At 45.4% G+C, this 27,070-nt stretch overlaps 1 protein-coding gene across 1 annotated transcript; it reads left to right on the plus strand.

Moving 5' to 3' along the window:
• Positions 1-221: 221 nt before the first annotated feature.
• EIF4EBP2 (eukaryotic translation initiation factor 4E binding protein 2) lies at positions 222-25,259 on the plus strand. Its single transcript, XM_072823442.1, has 3 exons — positions 222-446; positions 17,700-17,885; positions 18,843-25,259. Exons 1-3 carry the CDS (start codon positions 302-304, stop codon positions 18,872-18,874), a joined length of 363 nt encoding a protein of 120 aa, XP_072679543.1. The 5' UTR covers positions 222-301; the 3' UTR covers positions 18,875-25,259.
• The last annotated feature ends 1,811 nt before the right edge of the window (positions 25,260-27,070 follow it).

Below are 27,070 nucleotides of genomic sequence, written 5' to 3' on the forward strand. Positions count from 1 at the left end.
CGCTTCCGGTCGTCGTCGTCGCCGCTGCTGCCGCTGCTGCTGCTGCTGGGGCTGCTGGCGGAGGCCGGAGGATCGGGCGGCGGCGGCGGCGGCGGCTGAGAGGGCGGCGGCGGGAGCGGAGCGGGACGAGGGAGCGAGAGGAAGCAAGCGTGGAGCGAGCGGAGCGCGCCCAGCCCCGCCCGCCCTTCCGCTCGCCGGAGCAGCCGGAGCAGCCGGAGCAGCCCGGGCCCCCAGCCGCCGCCGCCGCCGCCGCCAGCCCGCCCGCCCGCCGGACAAAGCCCGAGAGCCCGCGCCCAGAGCCATGTCCTCGTCCGCCGGCAGCGGCCACCAGCCCAGCCAGAGCCGCGCCATCCCCACGCGCACCGTGCCCATCAGCGACGCCGCGCAGCTACCTCATGACTATTGCACCACGCCCGGGGGGACGCTCTTCTCCACCACGCCGGGAGGTGAGCGCCCGCAGCCCGTCTCCTCCGCCGCGGGCCTCGGACTCAGGTCGTGCCCGAGCCGCGCCGCCGCCCCCGCGCCCCCCAGCTCCGCCGGAGCCCGGGGACCCTGCTGTCGGGAGCCCTCACTTCGCGCGTCCCCCTCGGCTGCATGCCCCTCGGCTCAGCAGCGCGCCGCTCTGGGAACGTGGCTCTCCCGTCGCTGGGGCGGAGGAAAAAAAAAAAAAAGCCCTTGTTCCCGCTTCGTGGCAGCCTTCCGCGCTCGACCCACTTTTCTCCCCCCTCTCTGCCTCCTCCTGGGCAAATTCGTCTGCACTCGGCGTTGCTCTCACTCCTGCATCGCCTGCTGCCTCTTGCACGTCGTGCATTTGTGCACGTTGATGCCCGGTTCCGGAGCTCTCTCCCGGGCCTTTTTAGAAAGGAAGCAAAGTAATTCGCTCCTGGGACCGTGCGAGGACTTGTTTTGCCGCTTTTAGAACGGCCGGAGGAGGCTGGAATGCAGAGTTCGGACGCCTCGCCCAGCATTATCCTGCTTTGACAGCATTGTTTACTTGCTGGATGAGGCTGCCCCACGAGTGGAGTTGGGGGGGGGGGAGTCCCCAGGCACAGGCTAGGGGGAGAGAATAAGATAATACTCAAGTAATAGCCCCCGGGGAAGACGGGGGGAGGGTAGTGCAGCGCTGGCAGCCCTGAGGATCGGATTTTGACGATGAGGCCTTTGGGGATAGATGTGGAGGGGGCATTATGGAGAAGGGCACCCGAATCGGTAGGATGGATCCATCCCGGGGAAGGGGCAGCGCAGTTCCCCGAGCATTGCTTTTCCGAGTATGACCTGGAACTGTTTACAAGGAAGAACACTGGGGGAGAGGTGAACCACGTTGAATCGGTCACGAGACCAGGGAGCTCAAAGGTTGTCTGTCCCTGGCTGGGCGGTTCTCCAGAGCGAGGACGCGGGAGGGCGATCTTGCAGGATCTTATTGAAAGGGGACCGCGCTTCATTTTAACTAAGGAACTTTGCCTTGGTTCGGCGATGGGGCGGCCTCTTTCTAGGGGGTTGAACTTTGCTGGCAGCCCTTGCCCTGGGAGATTGCTAGTTTCATTGCTGTGGGCTGGCCGCCCCAGTTGTGGACTACAACCAATCCGGTGCAGTCAGGCCGGGTGATCCTTGCATTGGTTGCACAATAGCAAAGACCCACAGAGTAGGGAGACCTTCTTGCCAACAAAGGATAAAAATCTAGGAGAGAGCTCCATAGGGGAATCCATCCAGGCCAGTCTAGGGGAGCGGTAGCTGCCTTGGAAGACTTCAAAATGACCCAAGCAGGAGGAAACCATCAGTATTTTTGGAGAGCTGGGCTTAAGAGAGGCTGTAACTTTGCAGGACAATGGGATGGTGACTCCTGAGGCAGCTTGCTTCACTGGAGAACCCTCCCTCCTGACCTTGTCTGTTCAAGGCCAGCCCCGGAGCATGCCGTGGGTGATCTTGCTTTTTGATCATGAAAGATTTTGGCAGACCGGTATCTGCTCCAGATCAGGTTGTCCTGAACTTTGGACCGACAGCTTTTAAGAAATGGATATTCTTTCCCAAGGCGATAGAAAGGGGTTTATAACTTGCAGAAGTCTTTGTGGTACTGGTCAGTAAATGCCCGTACTCCCAGCATTTGAGAACATATGTCCCAGTAACAACTGCACTCAGCTATTATTTATGTGGGGGAGGGAATCAAGCTTTCAGCTCTTTATTAGTCCTTGTTTTCCCCTGATGGAAGAGCCCCAGAGGGGTTACCTTTTGGACATATTTCTAACAGCCAAGCTACGTTGCTTTTAGGATAAGGGCATAGTCTTTAAGGATTGCTTTAAAGATAGAAGCCTGTCTCATAGTCTGGATTAGTTCCTAAAATGCTTGGAAAGATTTTGCCAGAAATACTGATTCATTTACCCTTCCTTCCAACTTACAGTCACTGCTGCTTTCTCAAATACCACTTAACCTGTCTCCAGATATTTTTTGTATACAGCTCTTTGTTTCAGATTTAAATACTTGTCATCTTAGCTCATCGATTATATTGAACTCGTATTTATTGGTAGAATAGGTTGTAGTCTTTGGATTTTTAGCACAAAGACTTACATAATGTGTTTATGGGATATTGCACTGTTGGGATTGGATTTAATCACTGTTAACTCTGCTGTTTAGATGCTCAATACTTTACTGATATAATTTTCCCCCTTTGGAAATTTTCCCCTCTGATGGTTTGTTCATCTCTCTCGTTATATTCCCCTCTCTCTCTCTCTCACACACACACACACACACACACACACACACACACACCATGTAATTGAGCCAGGGTAAGATAGTTTGTTATTTGGTCACCTCCAGGCACCTGAGTAATATGGTTAGGTATTTTAAATGAGTTCTGTGGGCCTAGCTCATTGCTTTGCGCAAAAGGGAACCACAGACAAAAGTAGGAAATGGAATCTTTGCTCTCAGTGGTCTTAAAATCCTAAAGGGGGTTGGGGACTGATAAAGATTTTTCTGGAATAAAAAAATGTATAGAATCCAGTGCTAAGATACATTTCAGGTGTGAAATCATTTAGAAAAATGATAGTAAGTTTGGACTGGAAATCTATTTAGTGGAAAGGAAGGGGATTAGCATGACCTGTCTTAAACTTCTGGAAACCTTCTGGAGTGTCATACACGTGTTGCAGCATTCCAGAATAGCAGTTGATGTGCTGAATGCTCTGAATGATCAGACTGGGCAGGGACATTCACAACATAGTGAACTTATGATTTCTTCTCCTTTGAGAGTCTTTTTCTTCATTGGGGATCAGAGGTTACAGCTTACCCCTTGGGAAAGATTTCTCAAAATTGCCTTCTCGTGGTTTAGGAAATGAGAGGTGGGTGGAAACACTCTCTGACCTTTGGATTTCTCAAATTGCTAGAAGAGTCCCTGTTCTCATTGTTAAGGAGGAGGAAATTTTTATTGAGTAAAATTCAAGGCAAAAAAATAATGCCCTTGGATTTTGTTTTGTTTTATCTGTCTTTGGAGGAGTGAGGATGATACTTGGTTCTTTGAGAAGCTACATCTATCCTCAGTGGAAGGGAAAGTGACTGTAGTTGTCTTCACTTTTATAACACTGGTTAGCTGGAAGGAACCTAAAGCTTTCGTAAGTTCTGAACTTTCTCTTTTTGGGAGTGTTGTGCTCTGAGAAATGAGCAGAAACATAGAGAACTCTTTCAGCCTTTCTGCCTTTCTTTTCCTGCATAACATCCTCATCAGCTGTGGAAAAGTGCTGTTGCCATAACAAGAGCACCAGAGGGGAACTAACTGACGGTCTAAAATTGTACTGCTGTGCTTCCTCTCTGCCAGCTGGAGTATTCCTCTGATTGGTTCATTGGGTCAGAATTACCTGAAGGCCATTGGAAGGGTCTGGAATTAAAGGAGAAGGTAGGAAGAAGGGAAAATAATCCACTTGGAGTGAGCTACAATAATAGCATTTGCAGGAAGTTCTAAGTTTTAATCTGGTTCCTTTCTTGGGAGACAAGTAGAGCTCTATGTAGATAATGGGGAAAGAAGGTCAGTTTCTGATTGTCGTGAAATTTCTAACTCCATAACCTTGGGTTGAGTTTATTCTAGGCCAAAAACTTCTGAACCAACAAATGTACATATTTGGCTCTCCAGCTTCAGTTATTAACCAACGAACTTCATTATGACGTGAGAAGTGAGAAGTCCATGAAAAACATAATGAAGGGTGTTCAGTCCCTGTACCTAGTGTTCGAGGAAGAAGGCATTTATTTATCTCAGAGTAACCCAAGTTATTCACATGTTTGTCATTCTGTGGGCGATTCAGCTGTGGTCTCATAGTCATCAGCTGCCAAAGTATCTATTAAAGAAGATGTACTCTAGTTTTTGTATTGGGTGCATTTTTTGCTCACAAAAGATTGAATTCTGAGCCTGGGGGAGGCAGCAGTCTGTGTCCTCAAGGCATACAGCAATGCATTATATGGAAGGGCACACCTCTGCCTGTCCTGAGTTAGATGCAGTCTGACCAGGGAGGAATGGTTCTTACGAGTCAATAGTGTTGCGTGTATGAAGGCCATGTGCACAGCTCCTTCAGCTTGTGGTGGCTTGTTGTGGACAATAGGAAGAGGGAAAAGTGATCAGTCTGAAAACCAGCACCTGCAGGGTTACTCAGGAAAGATGACTGATTCTTAACGACAGTTTCATAAGAGGGGTCTTGCAAAGGGGTACCTGGATGGCTTAGTAGGTAGAGCATGCGACTGTTATTTTTTTTTTTAAAGATTATATTTATTCATGAGAGAGAGAGAGAGGCAGAGGCAGAGACACAGGCAGAGGGAGAAGCAGGCTCCATGCAGGGAGCCTGACTTGGGACTCGATCCCGAGACTCCAGGATCACACCCTGGGCAGAAGGCAGGCGCCAAACTGCTGAGCCACCCAGGGATCCTACATGTGACTGTTAATATAAGGGTCGTGAGTTCAAGCCCCGTGTGGGGCATGGAGCCTACTTAATATGGGAGGGGGGGAGCAGTCTTGCATGGGTTGGCTGCACCGTAGGCTTGATTATGTGTGCGTAAAAATATGCAGATCAGATAAAGTACAGTTAATGTGGAGTAAGCCAGTTGTTCATTGGGTTAGAGAAGACAGCCTGAGCAGACTGGTTTGTTGGTGTGCGGCAGAACTTTTTCTTGGCTTCCAAGTCTTTTGATGAGTAAGGGAATATTTAAAAGATTTTTGCTACTGTATAACAGAACAAAAATCCATTGAGAATTGTAGTCATTCGACTTATGGAATAGGTAAGGCCTAGACTTTCATGTTCAATTTGTTCATGGTGGAACTTCATTTTGTGAAGGCCCCTGAGAACCTGTGTTTTAAATGACAGCAGCTGTCTGTCCCATGGGCGCCTAGTTTTTAAAGGTCCCCTGCACCTGTTCTTAGGCCAAAGCTCAGAAATCCCTGAGCGTTTACATCTAAGTAAATAATCTTTCAGATCTTCAGGACGCATGCCCTGACAAACAGAAGCTGTTCAGTTCATTGAGTGGTTTGAGAAAGTAAAAAACCTTAGTAAGCAAGGACAAATGAACAGGAGAAGGCAATTCAGTTCATGTAGATTCCATGGGACTTCTGATAGACGAGAGCCTGTCACCTGTAAATAGTGATAGTTTTGTCTTCCTGGTCTATCTGGGTGCCTTTTATTTTTTTCGTGCCCAATTGCTCTGGCTAGAACTTTCAGTACAGTGCTGAACAGAAGTGGCAAGATAGTGCAAACAGATACCTTTCACTTGTTTTCAGCGTTAGAAAACATCTTTCACCATTTGGTAAGATGTTAGCTGTAGGTTTTTCATAGATACCCTTTATCTGATTGAGGAAATTCCCTTTTATTCCTGGTCTGTTGGGTGTTTCTGTCATGAAAGAGGGGGTTGGATTTTGTCAAATGCATTTTTTTTTTTTTTTCACTTACTGAGTTGATTGTATGTATTGTATTTTTGTTTTTTATCTTGTGGACATGACATATTATGTCAATTGATTTTTTTTTTTTAAGATTTATTTATTTATTCATGAGAGACACAGAGAGAAAGGCAGAGACACAGGCAGAGGGAGAAGCAGGCTTCTCTCAGGGAGCCTGATGTGGGACTCCATCCTGGATGCCGAGATCATGCCCTGAGCCACAGGCAGGTGCCCAACCGCTGAGCCACCCAGGTGTCCCGGTCAATTGATTTTTGACTGGTGAACCAGCCTCGTATTCTTGGGATAAATCCCACTTAGTCATGGTATATAATCCTTTTTATATGTTGCTAAATTTGTTGTGCCACTATTTGGTTGAGGGTTTTTGCATCTCTATTCATAAGGCGTATTAGTCTGTTTTTTCTTGTGGTGTCTTTGGTTTTAGAACCAAGATAATACTGGCCTCATTCAATTCTAATTATTTTAGAAATGGCCTGCTGAATTTAGAGCAGAAATGCTATTTATTGGTGAAGGTAGACCATTGCTCTAGTGTTAGACACTTTTCAGAAAGTGTGAGAGGCTTGTGATTCTTCATTTCAGGGTGTCATAATGAATCATTTGGGCCTCAGAGGAGCCCATGTCACCACCAGAGACTATTTATATTAGAGTCAGGCTGTTTTTAGGTTGAAATGAAACTATTCTCTGGGCAGGTAAGTTCCTAAAATCATGACTAGGCAGCAGATGAAAACAGTGACCTGGACCAGGGATCTCCAATAGACTCTTGCCTCTCACAGACTTTGTTGGTAGACTTCAAGCTCCTTACTTGAAAGTAAGTGAAAAGTGGAAGATGTTAGTAGATAGGCATCATTTTTATTTTTTAAAATAAGTGTCCACAAGCAGTGAACTTTGGAAGAAAGCATACAGTTGGAATGAAAGCCAGGTTTGAATCTGAATGTTTTCTCCATACCAATAGCAGTGATTAATTACTAGTATTACAGACAGAGGCTGAACCACATCTGTGAAATCTATTCCAAAGAATTGATCCAGGACACAGCTAGCAACCTGGCAGATCCAATCAACATTTTCCTGGAATCAGAGCGAGACATTTTTGTAGAGATTTATTTCAAGATGAATGTTCAAGCCCAAACAGAAGTATGTGTATTTGAGGGGCTCCTGGGTAGCGCAGTCTGTTAAGCATCTGCCTTCAGCTCAGGTCATGATCTCAGGGTCCTGGGATTGAGCCCTGCCTGGGGCTCCCTGCAGGGAGTCTGCTACTCCCTCTCCCTCTGTTTTACTCCTTGCACAAACACATGTGCACTTGCGTTCTCTCACTCAAATAAATAAATTCTTAAAAAAAAAAAAGTACATTTGATATGCTTTATTTTGACCCAGATTTTCCGATGGTCAAGCCTAGACAGACTTAAAAACTTTTGACATTTATTTAAGATTAGTTGTGGTTTGTATACCATTTTGTTCCTGATGCTAGCTAAAAAGATCTTTTCAAATCATGTTACAGCCGAGACTCAAGAGAACCAAATTTGCTTAGTGTACCTAGCTTATTTGTATTGGTCTCCTGATTCCTGGGTCACTATGTGTCTTTTCACAAATACTTTTAACTTCTCTAGATATTAGTTTCTTCAAGTCTAAAATGACAGGCTTTTGCCAGATGTTCTTTAAGCCTGTTCTAAACACTAGACCTTCAGAATAGAAACACGGTCATTATCCATTCCCTTTCAGCCTAGGCGTGTGTTCTTTGATGGCAGTGTCCTAAGTGACTGGGCCAGAAGCCATCCTTTGACAATATCTTGGAAATCTGCTCCCAGTTATTGAGACTTGGAGTTAAACAAAGAACAGTAGGATTGGCTTTTCACAAACCTTAGACGTCTCCCATTTGCCATAGTACTTTAGTCACTAAGTTATAAGCTCCCCAGGTTCCAGTTTTACCTTCAGTTGATGTAAAAAAGTTGTCCCTCTCTTGATTTTATTAGCACTTTAGGGATTTTGATGTGTGCACAAACTGAATGTGGTCTGACCACCATCAACCTCCCCAGAGGATGCTGGCTTGGGCAGCTTTTAGTTTCCTCTGGTTTATATAGCATAGAGCTTTATTGGAGTCTGTCTTTTCATCCAGAGTCTCCATAAAGAACAGATGTTTAAACAGACTTTTTTTTTTTTAAGTGGCAGTGTGCCAAGCCCCCGGATATATACCATAGTTACCAGTCATGGCTTCCCCTAGTGTCTGGTCTGGTGTGCATCTGACCCAGTTCTGGCTAAATGAGATGAGGGGCAAGTCGCTAAAGGTTTGCTGAGAAAGATTTTCTCTTGGTTGGAGAGAATGCCCTGAGGTAAGCCCTGTTTGACTCCACATTCTCCCTTCCTCTTTGAACACTGTTGTATGGGGATATTAGGTCCCTCTTAGCCTTTGGAGGATTTGTCACCAGCTTATTCAAGCTGTGCGATTTAGGCAAGTTACTTGATGTTTCTTGTTCCAAGCTGTCATTTGGCATGAGTGTGTGCTTTATTCTAATACGGGAAGCAGCTGTAGTTAAACAACTTTCTGCTGGGGACCCTATGAAAGTACAGTAATGACTACCCTCTTCAGTTAACCACATTACAGTGGGCTTTCTTTCTGTAGGTGGTTTAATTTGAGGTTAATACAATTTCTTGAATGTATATAGCTTAATTCCTGGGTTAATTATTTAACTAAGCCACTTGGTCTTAAAAGAGACCCTTAGGCTTGAATGACCTTGTTTATGTACCTAACCATCTTGGCAAGTGTAATTTTGAGCCTCTTTTATTGGTTTTGTTCCTTGCCATTTGAAAATCACTAGTTTTTAGATCAAAGGGTAGATGCTTTTCTCCCCCTTCTTTCTATTCTCCACCAAAAGAACTCTTACTCCCCTGTTTTCCTGGTAATGTCAGCATCTAAAAAGTACTGGATCGTGGTATTAGATTTATCTTAGTATCTCTGGTAATCAAGGGATAAAGAAAAATTTATAAATACCTACTGTTAAAAGATTTAAAACTTCATCTTTGTTCCTAAATCTAAACATGAAGACTGAGGTAATATATGCACATTTGAAAAATAATATGGAAAAAAAAAAACAAAACAGAAGCACCTGAAATGTAAAGTAAAATGCCGGTACATGACTGCTTTTAACAGTTTCAGTTTGTAGTGTTTTTATTGGTCACCACTATTGCTATATATGTATACCACAGTTTCTTGGTTTGTTAACTTTAGATGATAACCATTGATTCCCTGTTATGAAAGATGAGTAATCTGGAGCACTTCCATTACTCTCTCCCTGGTTTCCACTCCCTCTTTATTTACCAGTTTTTGTAAATTGTGTTACTGGTTCTGATTCTTCTGGTAGCTGCCTTTAAAATGGAAAATAATAGAGTCAAAACCTCTGTCTCAATCTGTCAATTTAGCTCTCTGCTGTATAAAATTATATAATACATCTTGTCTCTACTTCCCTGGTAGGTCAACTTTTCCATTATTTTTACAATATTAGGGCCTGTAACATTTACATACTCTCTTGTAGTTATTCTTTACTTTTATTATAGTTTGATCACAAACAGTGAAACCAGTATATAGCACATGTGATAGTTTGGTTCTTAACTTTTTAATATAAAACCAAGGGGCATGATTATTTTTATAGAAAAGGAAATGGAAAACTAACTCACTGAAAGGAAAAGCATCCATCATCAAGGTGAAATAGAAAAACTTTTTTTTCTTTTACAGTCCATCAGTTGATCAAAATCATGGTCCATTTTTAAAAAAGATTTTATTTATTTTTAGAGAGAGCACCTGGGGGAGGGGCTGAGAGAGACTCTCAGGGAGACTCCTTGCTGAGCATGGAGCCCCACCTGGGGCTTGATCTCACCACCCTGAGATCATGATCTGAGCCCAAATCAGAGTCAGATGCTTAACTGACTGAGCCACCCAGGCACCCCACGCCCCATTTTAATATGTTATATTCAAGGTTGGATTTCTTCTATGGTCTTTGTTTTCCTTCTTCGGGAATTGAGGATTAACTTCTAGTTACTTGTAGCTGTGTTGGTTGACATGAAATTGGCCTGACATAAATGTGGCAGGCAGTTTGGATGAAACGTGGATCACCAGGAAGTTCTTGCTTCAGAAAATAGATGTCTCTGTGTGCACATGTATAAGAGACCTTGAGGATTGTAGATTTCTTTAGTTTTTTGTCTTGGAATAAATATAATCTCATGGTAAACACAATATAGGACAAAGAAACAAAGGTTTTTTTTCTTGCCATTTTATTCATAGTTGAGTCTTAATGTTTTTCTTTGAATAGTTTTGATTTTTTGAATGGTCAGATGCCATAGATCCTTAGTCACTGACAGGCTGATTGCCCATTTTTGCCCTGTATCTGCTACAATGAAACTTTTTCGCTTGCATTGATCTAAAATTCAAACACCTAAAATACTATCCTTTTGTACTCCTATTTTTCTTGGCCATACTTGAGAACATTAATGGCATCACTTAAGACTCCAGCTCTTCAGGGTGTCTTGTCTTCTGAATTAATTTACTTTGTTTGCATTCAAAATCAAATGTGTTTTAGGGATCCACTAAAAGACTATTGAAACTAATTGAGTTTAGCAAGGTTGCAGGATACAAGATTGGTATACAAAAACCAATTGTAACTTCTATATACTTTCAGTGGACAATGCAAAAATAGAAACAATTCCATTTCTAATAACCTAAAAATAATAAAATATATAGGCATACATTTTTAAAAAAATATTTTATTTATTTATTCATGAGAGACACAGAGAGAGAGAGAGAGGCAGAGACACAGGCAGAGGAAGAAGCAGGCTCCATGCAGGGAACCCAATGTGGGACTCGATCCCGGGTCTCCAGGATCATGCCCTGGGCCAAAAGCAGGCACTAAACTGCTGAGCCACCCAGGGATCCCAAGGCATACATTTAATGAAAAGAATATAAAACTTACACTGTGGAAACTACAAAACATGGTTGAAAGAAATTGAAGAAAACCTAAATAAATGGAAAGATATTGCACATTCATGGATTGGAAAGTGAGAGTGTCAAGATGACTTTACTTTCCCAATTGATCTACACGTTCAACACAGTCCCATCAAAATCCCAGCTGGCTTCTTTGCATAAGTTGATAAGCTGATCCTAAAGTTAATAGGGAATTTTAAGAGACTTAAAATAGCCTAAACAATTCCAAAAAAGAAAGAAAAAGTTGGCAGACTTACATTTCAAAAATTATTACAAATAAAAACAGTACGGAACTGCCATAAGGATAAACATAGAACAGTGGTATAGAATTGAGAGTTCAGAAATAAACCCTCACAGTTGTGGCACTTGATCTTTTACAAGGATGCCAAGACAATTAAATGGGGGAAAAATAGTCTTTTCAACAAATGATACTGGTACAACTGGATATCTGCACACAAAAACTGAAGTTGGACCCCCTGGCTTGAAGACCTAAATTTAGGAGCTTAAAACTATAAAACCTTTAGGAAAAAAACATGGGCACAAATCTTTATAACCTTGGTTAGCAAATAGTTTCTTGTGTATGGCACCAAAAGCACAAGCAACGGGGCAGCCCGGGTGGCTCAGTGGTTTAGTGCCGCCTTCAGCCCAGGGCGTGATCCTGGAGACCTGGGATCAAGTCCCACATTCGGGCACCCTACATGGAGCCTGCTTTTCCCTCTGTCTATGTCTCTCTACTTCTCTCTCTCTCTCTCTCTTTTTTTTCTCTCTGTGTCTCTCATAAATAAATAAAATCTTAAAAAAAAAGCACAAACAACAAAAGAAAAAGACATAAATTGGACTTTATCAAAATTAAAAATTTTTGTGCTTCAAAGAATACCAACAAGAAAGTGAAAAAGCAACCCACAGAATAGGGGAAAATATTGCAAGTCATATATGAAGAAAGGGCTTGTATTAATAAATATAAAGAACTCAAAACTCAATAGTAAACAGCCCACTAAAAAATGGGCAAAGGATCTAAAAAGATATTTTCCCAAAAATGTCCATTGGAATGACCAATAAGCCTGAAAAGATGTTCAACACCATTTTCTGTCAGGGAAATGCAAATTAAATCACAATGAAATTTAAGAAATAAAACAAATGAGCAAAGGGGAAAAAAGGAGAGAGGCAAACCAAGAAACAAACTTTTAACTATAGAGAACAAACCAAAGGGGAGGTAGGTGGGTGGAGGGGTGAAATAGGTGATGGGGATTAAGAAGTACACCTGTTGTGATGAACACCAGGTGTTGTATGGAATTGTTGAATTTCACTATATTGTACACCAGAAACTTAATATTACACTATGTGTTAACTAACTGGAATTTAAATAAAAACTTAAAAAAAAATCAAACCACAATGAGATACCACTTTACACCCACAAGATAGCTATAATAAAAAACAGCAAGCGTTGGCTGCAATGTGTATACATTGGAACCCTCACACACTGCTGGTGGGAGTGGAAAATTGGTGCAGCCACCTTGGAAAACAGTCTGGTGTTTCCTCAAAAGATTAAACACAGAGTTACCATATGATCCAGCAATTCTTTGCTTACCCAAGAGAAATGAAAACATATGTCCACACAAAGACAGGTACATGAACTTTTATAGCAGCATTACTCAGAGTAGAAACACCCCACACATCCATCAACCGATTAATTGATAAAATGTGACATATACATGTAATGGAATATTGTTTGGCAATAAAAAGAAAAGTACTGGAGAAATGCTAAACATGAACGAACCTTGAAAATAGAGGCAAGTAAAGGAAGCAGTCAAAAGATCACGTATGATTCTGTTTATATGAGATGTCCAGAATAGGCAAATCTTTAGACAAAAAACAGTGGTTGCCTAGGGCTACAGGGGTTGGAGGACAACGGGAAGGGACTGCTCAATACAGATGGGTTATCTTTTGGATAGTTGTGGTGTTCTAAAGTTGATTGTGGTGATGTTTGCGCAGCTCTGTAAATTATATCTCAGTAAAGCTGTAAAAATATGTATTTTATCGTTTCTGCAGAGTCATAGAGGTTCTTCAGAGTTTCTCTTATACCTCACATATTTAAGTGGGCTCTCTACTGCTTATTTCCCAGTTGGTCCAATTACAGTTCTTTAATGCATATGCTATTGCTAATATATAATTTAGACATAGAAAGCTTGCTTTTATCCTGTGCTTTTTTTTTTTTTTTTTTACCGTCTCATCCCCAGAGTTCCAAGCTTGACATCCTGCAGAAGAATAATCTTGTTCTGACTTGCAAGTTGAATGTTAGTTTAAGAACATCTGACAGTGAAACTTCACTCTTTTGAAACCTAGCCATGAACAAAAGTGGTGGTGACACAGCAAATATGCAAAGTCCATCCACTAAAGCTTCTTCCCTTGGTTCCTTGGAAAGCCATCAGGCCCCTTTCTCAGCCCGTCTGCTTTTATTTTACATAGTGTTCTAATAAGTGTATCAGTGATTTCGGAGTCCCTACAAGGTTAGGAGCATCGGGTTAGGATAAGTGAATTGTGCCCCATCTCCATCCCCAAGTTCCTAAATCGAAGCCCTAACCACCAATGTGTTGATATTTGCAGATGGGGCCTTGGGATGTAATTAGGTTTAGATGAGGGCGTGAGGCCCTCATGAGGGATTAGTACCCTTGTAAAAAAAAGAAAGAAAAAAAGAAAAAGGCACCAGGGAGCTTGCTCCCCCATCCTGCTGCATCCAAGGACATATTGAAAATGTGACTGTGTATACACGCTGAAGAGAGCTCTCAGCAGAAACAGACCACACTGTCATCTTGGTCTAGGACTTCTCAAGAACTGAGAAAATACATTCTGTTTAAGCCACCCTGTCTATGCTATTTTGTTGTAGCAGCCCAAGCTGAGTGAGACTTGGAAGAAAGGGGGGTTCTTAAGCCTAATAGTGAGGGAAGAAACTATGAATGAGGGAAGGGACAAGCGCAGGTTCTTTGAATTCTGTCCAGTAGAAGGAAAATGTAGAGCCTAGGCTCCAAGACTTTATCAGCCACAACAGTTTATAGAGTGATCTTTTTTTTTTTTTTTTCTTTTTTTAATTTATGATAGTCACAGAGAGAGAGAGAGAGAGGCAGAGACACAGGCAGAGGAAGAAGCAGGCTCCATGCACCGAGAGCCCGATGTGGGATTCGATCCCAGGTCTCCAGGATCGTGCCCTGGGCCAAAGGCAGGCGCTAACCCGCTGCGCCACCCAGGGATCCCTAGAGTGATCTTTATAATAGTAGCCCCAGTTCGTCAAGAAAGGGTTGGATTGTTTTCTGTTTAAAATGGTAAAAAGTGGGACACCTGGGTGGCTCAGTGGTTGAGTGTCTGTCTGCCTTTGGCTCGGGTCGTGATCCTGGGGTCCAGGATTGAGTCCTGCACCAGGCTCCCTGCATGGAACCTGCTTCTCCTCCCTCTGCCTGTGTGTCTCTGCCTCTCTCTCTCTCTCTCTCTCTCTGTCTCTCTCTCTGTCTCTCGTGAATAAATAAATAAAATCTTTAAAAAAATAAAAATAAAGTAAAAAGTTTTAAGTCTGTACAAGAAAATTTTCCATCCAAAATAATTCACATTCTTCACTTTTTGGAAGTTGAACTAAGTTTTCTGCTGTCCAAAATGACACCTTCATCATAATTTCCAGACACTTTTTTAAAGTTGTCGCTCTAGTTCTTATTTTTCAAAGTAAAGAAGGCAAAGAAAATTTTGTACTCTCCTTGTCCTAAAATAATATTTGAGACAGGATGTAAGACTTGTGGCTTCTTTCAACTGGGAATGAAGGATTTCCAACTTTTCCAAGTGCCCTCCAGGGGCTGGAGGGAGGCACACAGAACTGCTCTGCCAAGGTGAGGTTTATGGTGTGAGTCCTGTCACAGACAGGCTGTGGGCCTTTGCCTCTGTCACTCTACAAGTAAAAATAAGGAAGCTAATTCTAGCTCTAGAACCCAGAGACTTTGTCTGTGAAGTTCTCAGCCTTTACCTTTCTCGCCTAGGCGGAAAAATGAAAGAACTGGCACTTAAGTAATTAGAGCTGCTGCCCAGGTTTGTGCCACGCTGTCCTTCAGAGATTATCCTCCAGCATCCCCTTTTACTACCAGTAGTCTGCGAGGCCCCCCTGCTGCTCTGAAACGAACTTACATTACAGGACCTATCTACTCAGGTAATTACGAGAATTGCGTATTTCTGCTACATATGCAAAAATGAAGGGATGACTACTTTGTCAGATACATAAGTAAGTCCTTGGGCCTTGGTGAACTGGAAAACCAAGAAACAGAACCCATCTCTCCCCAATTCTGTAACACTCCCGAGGACCAGGAACAGCACCACCATCTCACGCTTCCCTCTGGGAGTGCAGTGCTCCAGGGCCAGCAAGGTGGCCTCTGGATGAAAATTGCCCTTCACTATGGTGTTGATGTGGAAGTGACAGTTACCTGCCCAGTCCTTTGGCTTCAGACAATGTGCCCCTGGTGTGGATGTCCCTGGGGACTGAGGCAGAGTAGAGAGAGGGCTACACTGGGAGTCTGGAGACCAGGGGCTCCTCTGTTCTGATTTTGCCTCTGCTTTGCTCTGTGAGCTCTATTCAGTTACTTTCTGGGTGTCTGCTTCATCTGTCAAGGTGACCCCGGTAACCCCTTCCCTTGTTCTCTCACTAATTCTTTGATATTTTGCCTGTTTTCAGATGGACTATTACTAGGCTTTTGGTAGAAGATTGAAATCAGGTTGTTTTTGTTTTTGTTTAAGATTTATTTTTAAGTAATCTCTACACCCCAGTGCAGGGCTCGCAGTCACAACCCCTAGACCCAAGAGTCACATGCTCCATCCCCTGAGCCAGCCAGACGGCCCTGAAGTTGGATTCTTCACTTTTTAATGAACAGGAGAATGGCCCGAGGAACTTAAAAATATAGATTTCCAGGTTCTAATCCCAGGGATTTTGATTCAGATAGGACATTTTAAAACAAGCTTTCCAGAGGATTCAGATGCAGATACCTGCAAGAAATACTGTTGTGATAGGTTCCAAATATGGCACAGCATTTTTCATAGTACTCTATCTTGGAGAGGCTGAGAGCCAGATACTTTATTTTCACCTCTTATAAATTGTAAATATGATTGTGTATGCAGTGTAGCTATAACAGAACTAGATAGTAAAGGGGAAAATTGATAACCTTTAGAGTTGGTTTGAAACCAAAGGGTTGTGTTTTGAGGATGCCCCCCTGAGAACATTTCTTCCATTTTGAGACACTGAGTCATTCTTTCCTGTGACAGGTTTTGTAGTATCGAGAGAAGAGTGTGTTTAGCACTTGATTCTGGTTGTAAAAGCAAGGATGGGGGCAGGGGCAGTTTGGAGGGTAGAGTCTCTTGGCCATTTTCTCACCTAGGAGTCACTAGTTTGACGCTTATTTTCCATCTAGTGAAAAAGAAATAACTTACTAGCATTTGCATGAAAGTGTCATGGTACCACTGCAGATAGGAATCCCAAGAAAACACTGAGTTTGTAATTCTACTTCCCAGCTATTTAGCAGAATATTGGTATCATCTCTTTAGATTAAATATTCATCTCCTTCCTTCTTCGGGAAGACTCCAGAATTTCCATTCCTCTTGCAGTAGACGCCTTGCTTTTTTCCACCTGCTTCCACTCATTTCAGGTAGATTTATTATCTGTTTTTATTTGTTTTTCCATTTCCCGGGATGTAGCTGTCACATGGTATTTGAGAAAATCTGCCTGAACCAGACTCATTATGACAGGAATATTTTCACTTGAGAATCCACAAGCATTGACCAGCAGATACTATCTACCTCTTTAAATGGGTAACTTTGTACACAATCTAGTTTTCATATAATACTATTTTTAACTTAGATGCCTGAATCTTTCCCTCCTCTGGTTTTAAGCTTAGTTTGGGCAAGATGCCTCCACCTGACCACTTTGCTTTGTTTGTAGGCAGGGGTGGCAAGTGTGTTGGGCAACCATTCCTTCTTCTCCCTCGTTCAGCAGACGTCACTGAATGGTGGCCACGTTCTGTATCACTGAGCCAGCTGTACTCTAGGTTCAATAGTAGAGCCCCAGGCATCAACTACATTAAGCCAACATCAAGCATCTTTAACTTGTCACTATATCTTATTTATAGTAATTCATAACTTTGGCCAGCCATGACAGAAGAAGTAGCAGGTTTTCTTAACTGTTCATCAAGTCCAATGCACTCTTTAGAAGGATTGTTGCAAGACACTCTGGTAGCACTTACGGTATGCAGATCTTTTCATAAAATAAAGAAGGGCTGCCCAGTCCAACTTCTCCCACAACTCTGTCGGGGAAGAATGTTGGTTGGTCTCTGTGCCTTTGGAAAGCCTTTAACTTAAAGGCAGCTGTCTGTTGGTGATTTTTTTCACTTGTTTATTTCTTCATTTAAAACTTTCTAAATGGTAGAACCAAAGTCATATAGAAAGAAGACACAGGCCCAGCATAAGCAAGTCACAATCTTTAGAGGAGAGGCAGATCGATAAATGGGTTCCTACAAGAGATGATGTGTATTGAGTCAGATGGGGGAAAGATTTTTTTTTTTTTTTTAATTTTTTCTGTAAAAGAAATGATGCTGGGATTGAGCCTTAAAGATGAGCGGAAGAGGAAAAGGCACTCCTCTGGCAAGGAGCCTGGTCCCAGGCAAGGAGGGTAGAACTTGTCCTTTTTGCTTGAACTGTGAACCCTCAGGTTAGGTGTAGATGGAATTTAAAATAAATTCTCAGGTAATATATGTTCATAGCCCCTTAATTGATTTCAGACTCTTCAATCCTGTTTTCCAGGAACCCGAATCATTTATGATCGGAAATTTCTGTTGGATCGTCGCAATTCTCCCATGGCTCAGACCCCGCCCTGCCATCTGCCCAATATCCCAGGGGTCACCAGCCCTGGCACCTTAATCGAAGACTCCAAAGTAGAAGTAAACAATTTGAACAACTTGAACAATCATGACAGGAAGCACGCAGTTGGTAAGAGAATGCTGGTTTGGGGGCCAAGTGGGTAGCCCTGGGAATTCAAATGGTCGATCACAGGTTGAAAAATTGATGCCTCGGTTATAACCAGCATTCATTTACATGTCTGTAAAGTTCCTGCCTCCCCCAGCTCCCATCACTAAGGTTTACTGAAATGTTCTGGAAATCCTAAGTTCTAAATCATAAGCGAATCTAATCCAGGCGTGGCGGGAAATCCAGACTCAGGGCAAAGGAAGTCCTTAGATGAGTCCTTGAGCCAAGCCTCAGAGCCTGCTTAGCTTGGGCTGTCCTGGACTCAGAGCAACATACCGAAGAGGCCCCATTTCCACTGCCTCTTGGAAGTAGACCTGATTCTTACAAGAACAGTGTCCTTTCTGTGGTGCAGGGGGAAATGTGGTTTGTTTCCCCCATTCTCCAGGACTGCCTGTGATACCTACACACACACACACTCACGGAGTAATGAGTCCACTCTGTCTCTGTGGAAGGAGGGAGGTGGAAATGGCCAGCTCCCGAGAGGTACGCCCTGAGTTGTACCCTGCGACCTCTGTGCTCAGGCCAACAGTCTGCCTCCTCAGATTCCAAATGAGCCTTTAATAGACAAAGTGTTGATTCAGAGCAGGGCCAAAGTTGAGAGCCTCCAGAAGAGTTTGCTGACGTGATAGATGGCAAGGAGCTCCCCCTGGGGCATCTGCAGACAGGGGCATGCTAGGCGAGTTTTCACCTGGATCTCTTCCCCCAGGTGCTACTCCTTGTGGGTTGTTTGGCTGCCATGCCATTCTCCACCCCCACCCCCCGCCCCCCCAGATTAAAAAGACCAGCCAAAGCAAACAAATAATTGTTTTAAGGCAGCAGAGAATGGGAAAGTTTGGATTATTTTTTGACCCTCATGCAGAGGAATGTTGGGGCTGCTTGGCTTTCTCTTTTTGTGCTAACCTTTGTCTTGATTCTTACTAGGGGATGATGCTCAGTTTGAGATGGACATCTGACTGCCCTGCAGGATCGCAGAAAAGCAGCAGCGCCAAGGCTGTGTGCACCGGATTGGGCCCATAGGATCAACATGAACAGACAAGGGGCAGTGCCAGCAGTCCCAATGCAGCCCCCATGTCTCCCTCTTCTTCCTTCCCTCTGGGTGCCAAATGATGCGAAGATGAACTTCATCTGACCATTTCCTCTCTGTTTCCTGTCCCCCTTCCCAGTCACACAGATTCGATCCCAAGTCCTTGACATATTTTTGTAGACATAAGCAGCCCACAGAGGGAAACAGTTACAACTCTGGCTTCCGTAGTCACTTTACATTTGGGAAAAAACCTGTCCTCCCCGCTCCCACCCCTCATTTTTTTTTCAAATCCCCAATCGAATATCAGCCTGTCAACAATCGCCTGGCTGGGAAGTCTGGGGAAGCAATATTGAAGTTTTGGTGGGTTCAGCATTATCTGTGTTCTGACCCTCTACCTGCCTTCCCCATCCTTGCCCCCCACCTGTGGTTCAGAGCTGCAAGAGTCTGCGTGTTTGGGGTCTTCACAACCATCAGAGGGAAATGATAAATGAAAAGAGAGCCACTCTCCCTCTTACCTTGAGCTGTTTGTCCCTAGGGGCAGAACACAGTTTATAAAGCTCTGGTAGCATGTGACGCTCTTGTGAGGTCCCCTTCCCCCTCTTCCTCCGGCAGGAGTGTCTCCTGTCTTTGATCTTCTGGTTCAGCTTCCCAGTCCTTCACTTAGCACATCTGAGTGGGAAGGTCTGAGCCCTACCCCAGTGGGGAGGCCTCGGTAAGCAGCGGGGCTCTCCTCTTCTCCTTCCTCCCTGCTGGTGTCCTGTTGCTCGCCTGTGCCCTTGTATCTGAGCCACCAGGGTGATTCTGCTGCTCCCAGAACAGGCCAAGTGACAGGTGCTTTGGGGGAGGCCTGGTCATAATCTGCCAGTGACACTGGAGAGTGACCGTGGGAGTATGCGGAACCAGGTACTCAGTCTCAGTAGTCCTTGCCTTCTAGTCTCCTGAGCTTTGCCATGCTTGCTGTCTTCCTGCAGTTTCTTATATTTGGAATTTAAAAAGGTGACTTTCAGAATGCTCTTAAGAAAGAACAAAACTTTTCCTTTGTGGACCTGCTCAGGCTGCTGGGATAGATAGGCACGGGCTTGCAAGTGGGTTCCTCCCAGTTCTCTTGCCTTTCCCCCATCGGACTTGGGGTTGTCCCTCTTCCTCCCTCTCCCTCCCTCCCTCCCTCCCTCCCTCCTCTCTCTCTCTCTCTCTCTCTCTCTGCCAGGCCATTTTTCAAGTACACATCAAAGATACCTCAAGTGTTGGTATCTGATAATATCTCACTCCTCTTATCTGAGGAGTGATCTTTTATTTTTAAGATGACTACAGACCTATTTTTCGATATGTTTTCAATACGATTTTGAACAGCAACTTTTTGATTACACATCTTCCAGTGTTAGGGAGGTGAGAAACGTCCACAGGCGAGTCTGCTGTTCCATGTCACCATCCTTTGTCTCCGCCAGTCCCTGATGAGCTCTTTGCTTCTCCCTCTCGTTTGGGGTGTGCATGTTTGCAATTTGTAGTGGGTGGTTTGTAAAACTGGACCATTATGCCTTGCCGTGGGTTGTTCACGAGAAGCCTCGTTCTTCACCCCCCCTCGCTTTTTCATGTCCCCCGTACCCCCCCGCCACGCCCTCCCAGCTGTTGACTGGCACGATAATCCCGGGACGGTGACCCCCTCGTAGAAAGACTAACACCTCTGTCTCCTAGACCAGTAAAGTAGCCTCTGGTGTCCTGGGAATTTCTGGTTGCATTTGGTGCCCTGAACCCTCTCATTAAGAGATCACATCCCAGGGTGAGAGGAACAGGCCAATTGGCTTAAGAAAGAGAGCTGTTAGTTTTTCTTTTGAACTCTGAAAAGACCCTGTTTATGAACACATTTTAGAAGAGAGGAAGGCTGTCTGAGGAACTTTGTTCTGTTTTCTACTACAAAATGTGAATAGTTCAGAGAGTGAACCTTTTGTGATGGTTGATGTTTCTCAGGAATAAGCTGGCTCTCCAAAATTTGGGGGATGCTTTCAGACTAAAAAAATTAATCAGAGAAGCATTTTCTTGTCTTTTTGTAATGTATCCTTGTTCTGATTTTAATTAAACTCCGAATTTCGCTTTCCCTACTCTTGGAAAAACTTGAGTTGCACTGTCATTTGCATGAGAAACTTAATCAGCACCCCTCTGTCCCCTGGAAGCTTGATTCTTTGGGAATGAAGCTTCTTGTCCTTCATAGCTGGCTTTGGCATCCTGTGGAACCCAGCTCCAACTCCAGCAGGTCGAGCAGTGAGCAGAGGTTTGCCCCTTCTTGATCTTCATCGGTACACATGAAAACTTGGCCTCCTCGCTGAGCAGCGGGGGAGTGGATTTAAAACATGCCAGCTTGAGTAATATTGAGGTGCCCTTTTCCCCCTTTTCTGCCATCTTGGGGAATCTCTCCACATAGCTCCCTAATCGGAGGCCGTTTTTCTAGTATTTGTGGCGAGCGAGCGTCAGCTGCATGATAGAGCAGCGGCCTGATCCTTCAGCCTTTGCTGCAAGGACCTACTGACTGGTTGGTACTCTTCTGTCCTGGAGGCCACTGCTGAGAGATACTGTGACCTGCATGAATCTGCATTTTAAAGATGGTTTGAGAAGGCAACAGATTAACTTGTAATGGATGACACCTTTGTGCCATGCATCACAAAATGTTTTTTTTTCTTAGGGCGAGCCACATCCAGAAGAAAGTGATCTGTCCTGGCCTTCTCATGGGGAGGGAGAACCCTTAGGGGACAATTAGCATGAAATGGTTCATAAAATCTTAGTGATCATTTGCTCTTTTGATGAGGAAACCATGTTTCTGTACCTTTGAGGACAATCCATCTTAATGAGAAATGACCTTGTCCCTCCAAATTCCAGCAAGAGACATGCAATTGTCTTGGTACAAGTAAGTGTCTGTGCTACACTATGGTTTGCTGAGATCACCACTTCTTTGTATTGTTTAGCTAAATGTCCTCAAGATCATACTGCCGAGCAGCTGGCTTTTTGGTGCTGGGCTGTGAAGCCCAGAGTTTTATTCTTCCACCTGTATTGGTTCTCTATTGCTGTGTAGCAGATTACCCCCAAACTTTAAATCTTAAAAGAGCAAACCTCTGTCAGCTTCTGGAGGTTAGGAATTGGGAAACAGCTTAGCAGGATGGTTCTGGCACAGGGTTGCAGGAAGTTGTAGTCAAGATGTTGGCAGGGACTGCAGTCATCTGGGGCTGGAGAATCTACTGTGCTCTCATTTTTGTGGCTGTTGGCAGGATGCCTGGGTTCTGTCCATATGGGTCGCTCTGTAGAGCAGCACACGTGTCCTCACACCATAGCAGCTGGCTCCCCCCTGAGCAGGTGATCCCAGGGAGAGGGCAAGAAGGAATCTGCAGTGCCTTTCATTGCTGTCTGATAGCACACATCATCACCTCTTGTGTTCCTTAGAAGCAAGCTATGAAGCCTGGCCAACACACAAGGGGAGGGGAAGATACACACCACCTATGAATGGAACAGTATCAAAGAATTTGAGGATGTATCTTAAAATCACCTCACCCCCCCCAACAGAGGATAAAGTCCGCCCAACAGGGGTTAGCTTAAACTAGATAACACAAAGCGATATGTTGCTACTGTATCTCCAAACTGGATAGAAGACTGATACTCTTTCCCCAAAGCCACCTGCTAGTTTTGAGAGTGGTGACAAGAAATGACAATTCCCAAGAGAATAAAAAGAGCTATACATTTGCCTGGCTAGCAGCGGTGCAAGGATTCTTCATTGGGAGTCCTAGGCTTGATGTCTCTGAGACTCCTCCGTACCACATCTTTGCATCTCCCTTAGCCAGGAACTGATAAAGGGAATTCGATCCTTCTTACCGAGCCACTAAAACGGACTTAAATTGCAGTCAGAGTTGCTAAACTAAAGGAAGAAATGTGAATGAGATGTTGGGGTCCTGGGCTGAGTAAAAGCTTCACAGTTCAGATTCAGGATGAAGTAGGTGATAGCATCAGCATCTGGAAGCCAGGTCCCTATCAGAGTCGATGTTAGCACTTGGGCCCTGCAGCCACACCAGCTGAGACAGATTTGGATCGGGTCTCCCCCAAGAAGCCACTTCTCCGATGTGGTGGGGAACATCTGGGATTTAGAAAGGTCCGTGCTTGATTGCTCCTTTAAACCCACCGTGTATCTTGACTGCCCACCTCGTCTTGGGCTCTCTGGTGGAAATGTGTTCTTAAAGAGAAAGAAGCGGTCCTGGCTTCACCCTTGAGAGAAACAGGTGAGCCTAGTCCGTCGAACACATACTTAGTGAAAGTCTGCTGGGTGTCTGGCGCCCAGGCCCAACCACGTTTTAGAGACTTGAGACATCTACGAGATGCACATTCCTGTCTGGCTTTAAGCTCTGCCTCTTCCTGGCATCTTCTTTCTGGCCCTGCTTGGAGCATGAACTTGACTAGGAAGCATTGCTGCCGAGGCAGCCCTAAGAACAGGGGTACTTTCTCCACAAGTCAGGAGCCCCTCTTCACAGCACTTTCACCTGCATTGTGTTTTTCCTTCTGATTTTGGGATGGAGTCAAAATAGATGGTCTTTCATTTTCTTTTGAGTGGGTTACCAGCTCTTTGGGACCATCCGACCTTTCCTTTTGGTACATCTACACACGGCCTGTATGTGTGGGTTTCACCCCAGAACCCGTTCTCCCCTTCTTGGGTATTCCATGGCGTGTCAAGCATCTTGGCTGGTCTAAGCTGGGGCCCTGGGCCCTTTGCATTCTCCTGCAGAGAGGCGGTCCGTTGCCTCTCCATCTGGGTCAGAACTTGCCCCCCTTGGCAGGTTTCTGGACTACAGGCATAGCAGCTGTTTATTAATCTGCGAAACCCAATCACTTGCCCACCCATGACATCTGGGACCCGGTAATCATTTGAAGAAGCATGGTTTCTTTGGGAGGGCAGTTTCTGTCTGGACTTTGGAAGGGGTGTGGTTAACCCTCCCCACCCCCGCCCCATTCCCGAGTCTTTACCTCTCAGCTCTTAATAAAGGATGAAATCAGATCTTGAGGCAACTGGGTCACAATTCTTTTTGAATTCTTATGCCCCAGGGGCATTTCCTGTTCTAGTAAGGATTTTCCAGTTTAGCACTGAGTTTTCCTTGAGGCTAGCTCAGGAATTTCTTAGGGAGACTCTTAAGGAGATGGACACAAACTTCTTTTTTCAAAGAATCATTCATGTCACCTTTCTCGCCCTCTGGAATTTAAATTTCTTTATCTGGGCTGGTCCTAGAAGTGAATACCTAGCCTAGCGGTGAAGCTAGATTTAAGAGGTTTCTTGAGTCCCTGTTCAGATGGTCTATGGTTTTTCTTAGCTTACCTTCTGCTGACACCGCCCCCCCCCCCGCCCCCAGAAGACCACGGGGTATGGATGGCCAGTGGGAAATGTTGCCGAGGTGAAACGCAGTTCCTAGGGTATTTAAATTCTCACTCTGCCGCCTTTCTAAGAGTGGGGAGGCTGACAGATGCTGCAATGCTTGATAATCATTTGGCCACGCTGAAATTTCCAAAGGGAGCTCTTGCCGGTGCTTACTCCCTGAATTCCTGGACACTTCTGACTTAGAGTTCCATGAATCTAGCACAGAATATTCATTCTTGCCCCCAGTGTATCCCTTCCTCTACATCTTAACCTTTAAAAACAAAAAACCCAAGCCCAGGCCAAGGGTAGTTTTTACTTGAAACCAGGAGGGTGGGGGAGGAACACAAAATGAGGACGGGTTGTACTCCTAAGCCATCCTGCTCCTGGTGGCCATGTCCAAATCACTGAGTACTGTGAGCCAGTGCCTTTCCTTCCCCTGAAGATAGAGCACCCCCCTACCTCCCCCACCCCCCACTTCCCACTTGGGCATCCCAGGGGCAAGCCTCATTGGAGGCATCTTGGGGGAGCCCAGAGGACACTCGCATATCCAGGTGTCTACTTGAGCATCTTTAAAATATTTTGTATCTAAAACAAATGCCCTTCCCCGTCTTAGTGGCACCAGCGGCCCAGCTCCATCCACTCTGAATGGAAAGTAGAGACTGCCAGTACTTTCCTTGGTCTTCCCTTTGTCCTTTGATGTCATTGTCCTCTGCCCCCCCTCCCCCCACCGCCTCCCCCTCCATTTCACTGTCGTGGATGGATAGCAGAGGACACCATGCGGGCTTGAGGCCGTCCTATGTGAGTCCATGATCACTTCTGTTGGGGTTTTGTTTTTGTAACTGTCCTAAACCAGCAGGTGTTTGGAAATTAGGGGGAAAATTAAATTCTCACCAATGGTTGCTGTTACAGTCAAATCAATAAAGATCTTGAGTATCAACTTGAGTTTTGATTTTTTTTTTTTATTTCAAGTGAAACCCTGTTGATTTCACATGTGGAGGGTCTTGACCGGTGAGGGAGATGGGCAAAGATGGTCAGCCATTCCGTATGGCAGTTCTCAACATCCGCGGCACACTGGCTTTGTCTGGCCCCTACGTATGCAGTGGGTTTCTCTCCCTGCCCTCAGAAGCGTGGTGGTGAACAGGTGCATGTGGGGCCGCCTCACAGAAGCCCAGACAACGGTCTTGCCTTTTTCCAGAAGGGGGCTGCCTGCATTCCCAGGGGCACTTGTCAGAAATGCATCCCGCCCGAGGTCCTGAACTCCAGGAGCTGCGGGAGCATCCGACTGCTATTACGAATCCAGTGAGTCTCACGTATTAATACTGAGGACGAGAATCCTGTCCTGTTTGAGCTGCCAACAGGTCCACAGAGTAAAAGTGGACTTGAAACGTTTTCCTTACAAGGACAGCGTCGAGGTTTGGTTGTCTGGCTTCAGAGTGAGGCAGCCTTGAAGGCTGGCTGAGTGGCCACATTCCTTCCACCAGAGTTCTCTAGGGTAGCCTGGGATTAAGGACTACGCGTTCCCAGGTGGCTGTGAGGCTGGGCTCGGCTCACGGAAGGCGCTTAGCCCCGGGCCTGGCACGAAGAGTTCGAGAAAGGACTGGAGCACAGCCTGGCTGGCATGGCAGCCAGAGGTCGGCCGGTTGGGCCTCCTTTCCCTCGGGAGTGAGCAAGTTTGGGCGTGGAGTGGGCTTGCAGACCGCGGCCCCAGCCAGCCCTGGGACCTTTGGAAGGACTAAGGAATCTTTCCACTAGCACTTCATCGTCCTTTACTCTGCGCAGAGGCAGGTAGGATGTGGCAGGGCAGGGTATGGGGAGGCTGAGGATGGAGGCACAGGCCTCCCACCACCCGTGTAGCCCGTGTTTCTGCTTCTCTCCTTCCAGTCCTGTCTCCTCTCCAGGTACCGCCCAGCCAAGGACAGCAAGGCAGCCGATTGTCCCCACTCAGCCACTGGCTTGGCGCGGCTCTCAGTACGGTGGGGCTTTGCCTTGAGAGCAAGTTCTGGGAGAGCCCCTCCCGGGCCCCCAGGTTAGGGCCCGACCTCGTTCTCAGAGGAAAGGAGCAGGGTTTCCCCTGGGTTATGGAGCCTGCCCGGCCCAGGGGGCCCAGAGCAAGAAGCTGCGTGGCTAGGCTTGGCCCCAGACGCTGCGGAAGACCCACAGCTCTCAGCAGGGGTCAGTCAGCAAAGCCAAGTTCCACTCCTTGGACCCCGCCTGCTGATAGGAAGCGCTGCCTCTCAGGGAGCTTTGTTCTCTGAGGCAGTGGAGCTGCCAACTGTAAACTCTCCCACAAGCCGTGGCCACAAGTAGCTTGAACTTTCTCTTTCTTGGCCCTAGTCACAGAAGAAATGTTGGGCACCGATTTAGTAAGGAAGACGCTCTAAAGCCCCGGGGTGGGATTTTCACTTCCCAGAATTTCCATGTGGTAGTGGAATTGGGTCCAAATGTTTGGTTCCAAAGGCTAGGCCTTGACTAAAAGTAGGGGAGCAGAAACCTCCAGGTGCTATTAAGTTCAGCACCCCTGGGGCTCCAGGGACCAGAGCTGAGTTCCTGACCCAACCCCTCCCAGCTGTGCGGTCGGGCCCTGGGCCTTGCGGGGTCTCACTGAGGGAAATAGACGGGATGCAAAGCTGCCCTCACAGGGACTCCCCAGCTCTGGTGTTTTCAGAGCTGAGTCAGATGCAGAATCCTATGGGGATTTGGAATTGTGGTCTGGGCAGGTCTATTTCCACCCCAAGAAAGGAGCGGCTG

Source organism: Canis lupus, chromosome 4 (genome assembly GCF_048164855.1).
Source record: "Canis lupus baileyi chromosome 4, mCanLup2.hap1, whole genome shotgun sequence".
NCBI lineage: Eukaryota > Metazoa > Chordata > Mammalia > Carnivora > Canidae > Canis > Canis lupus.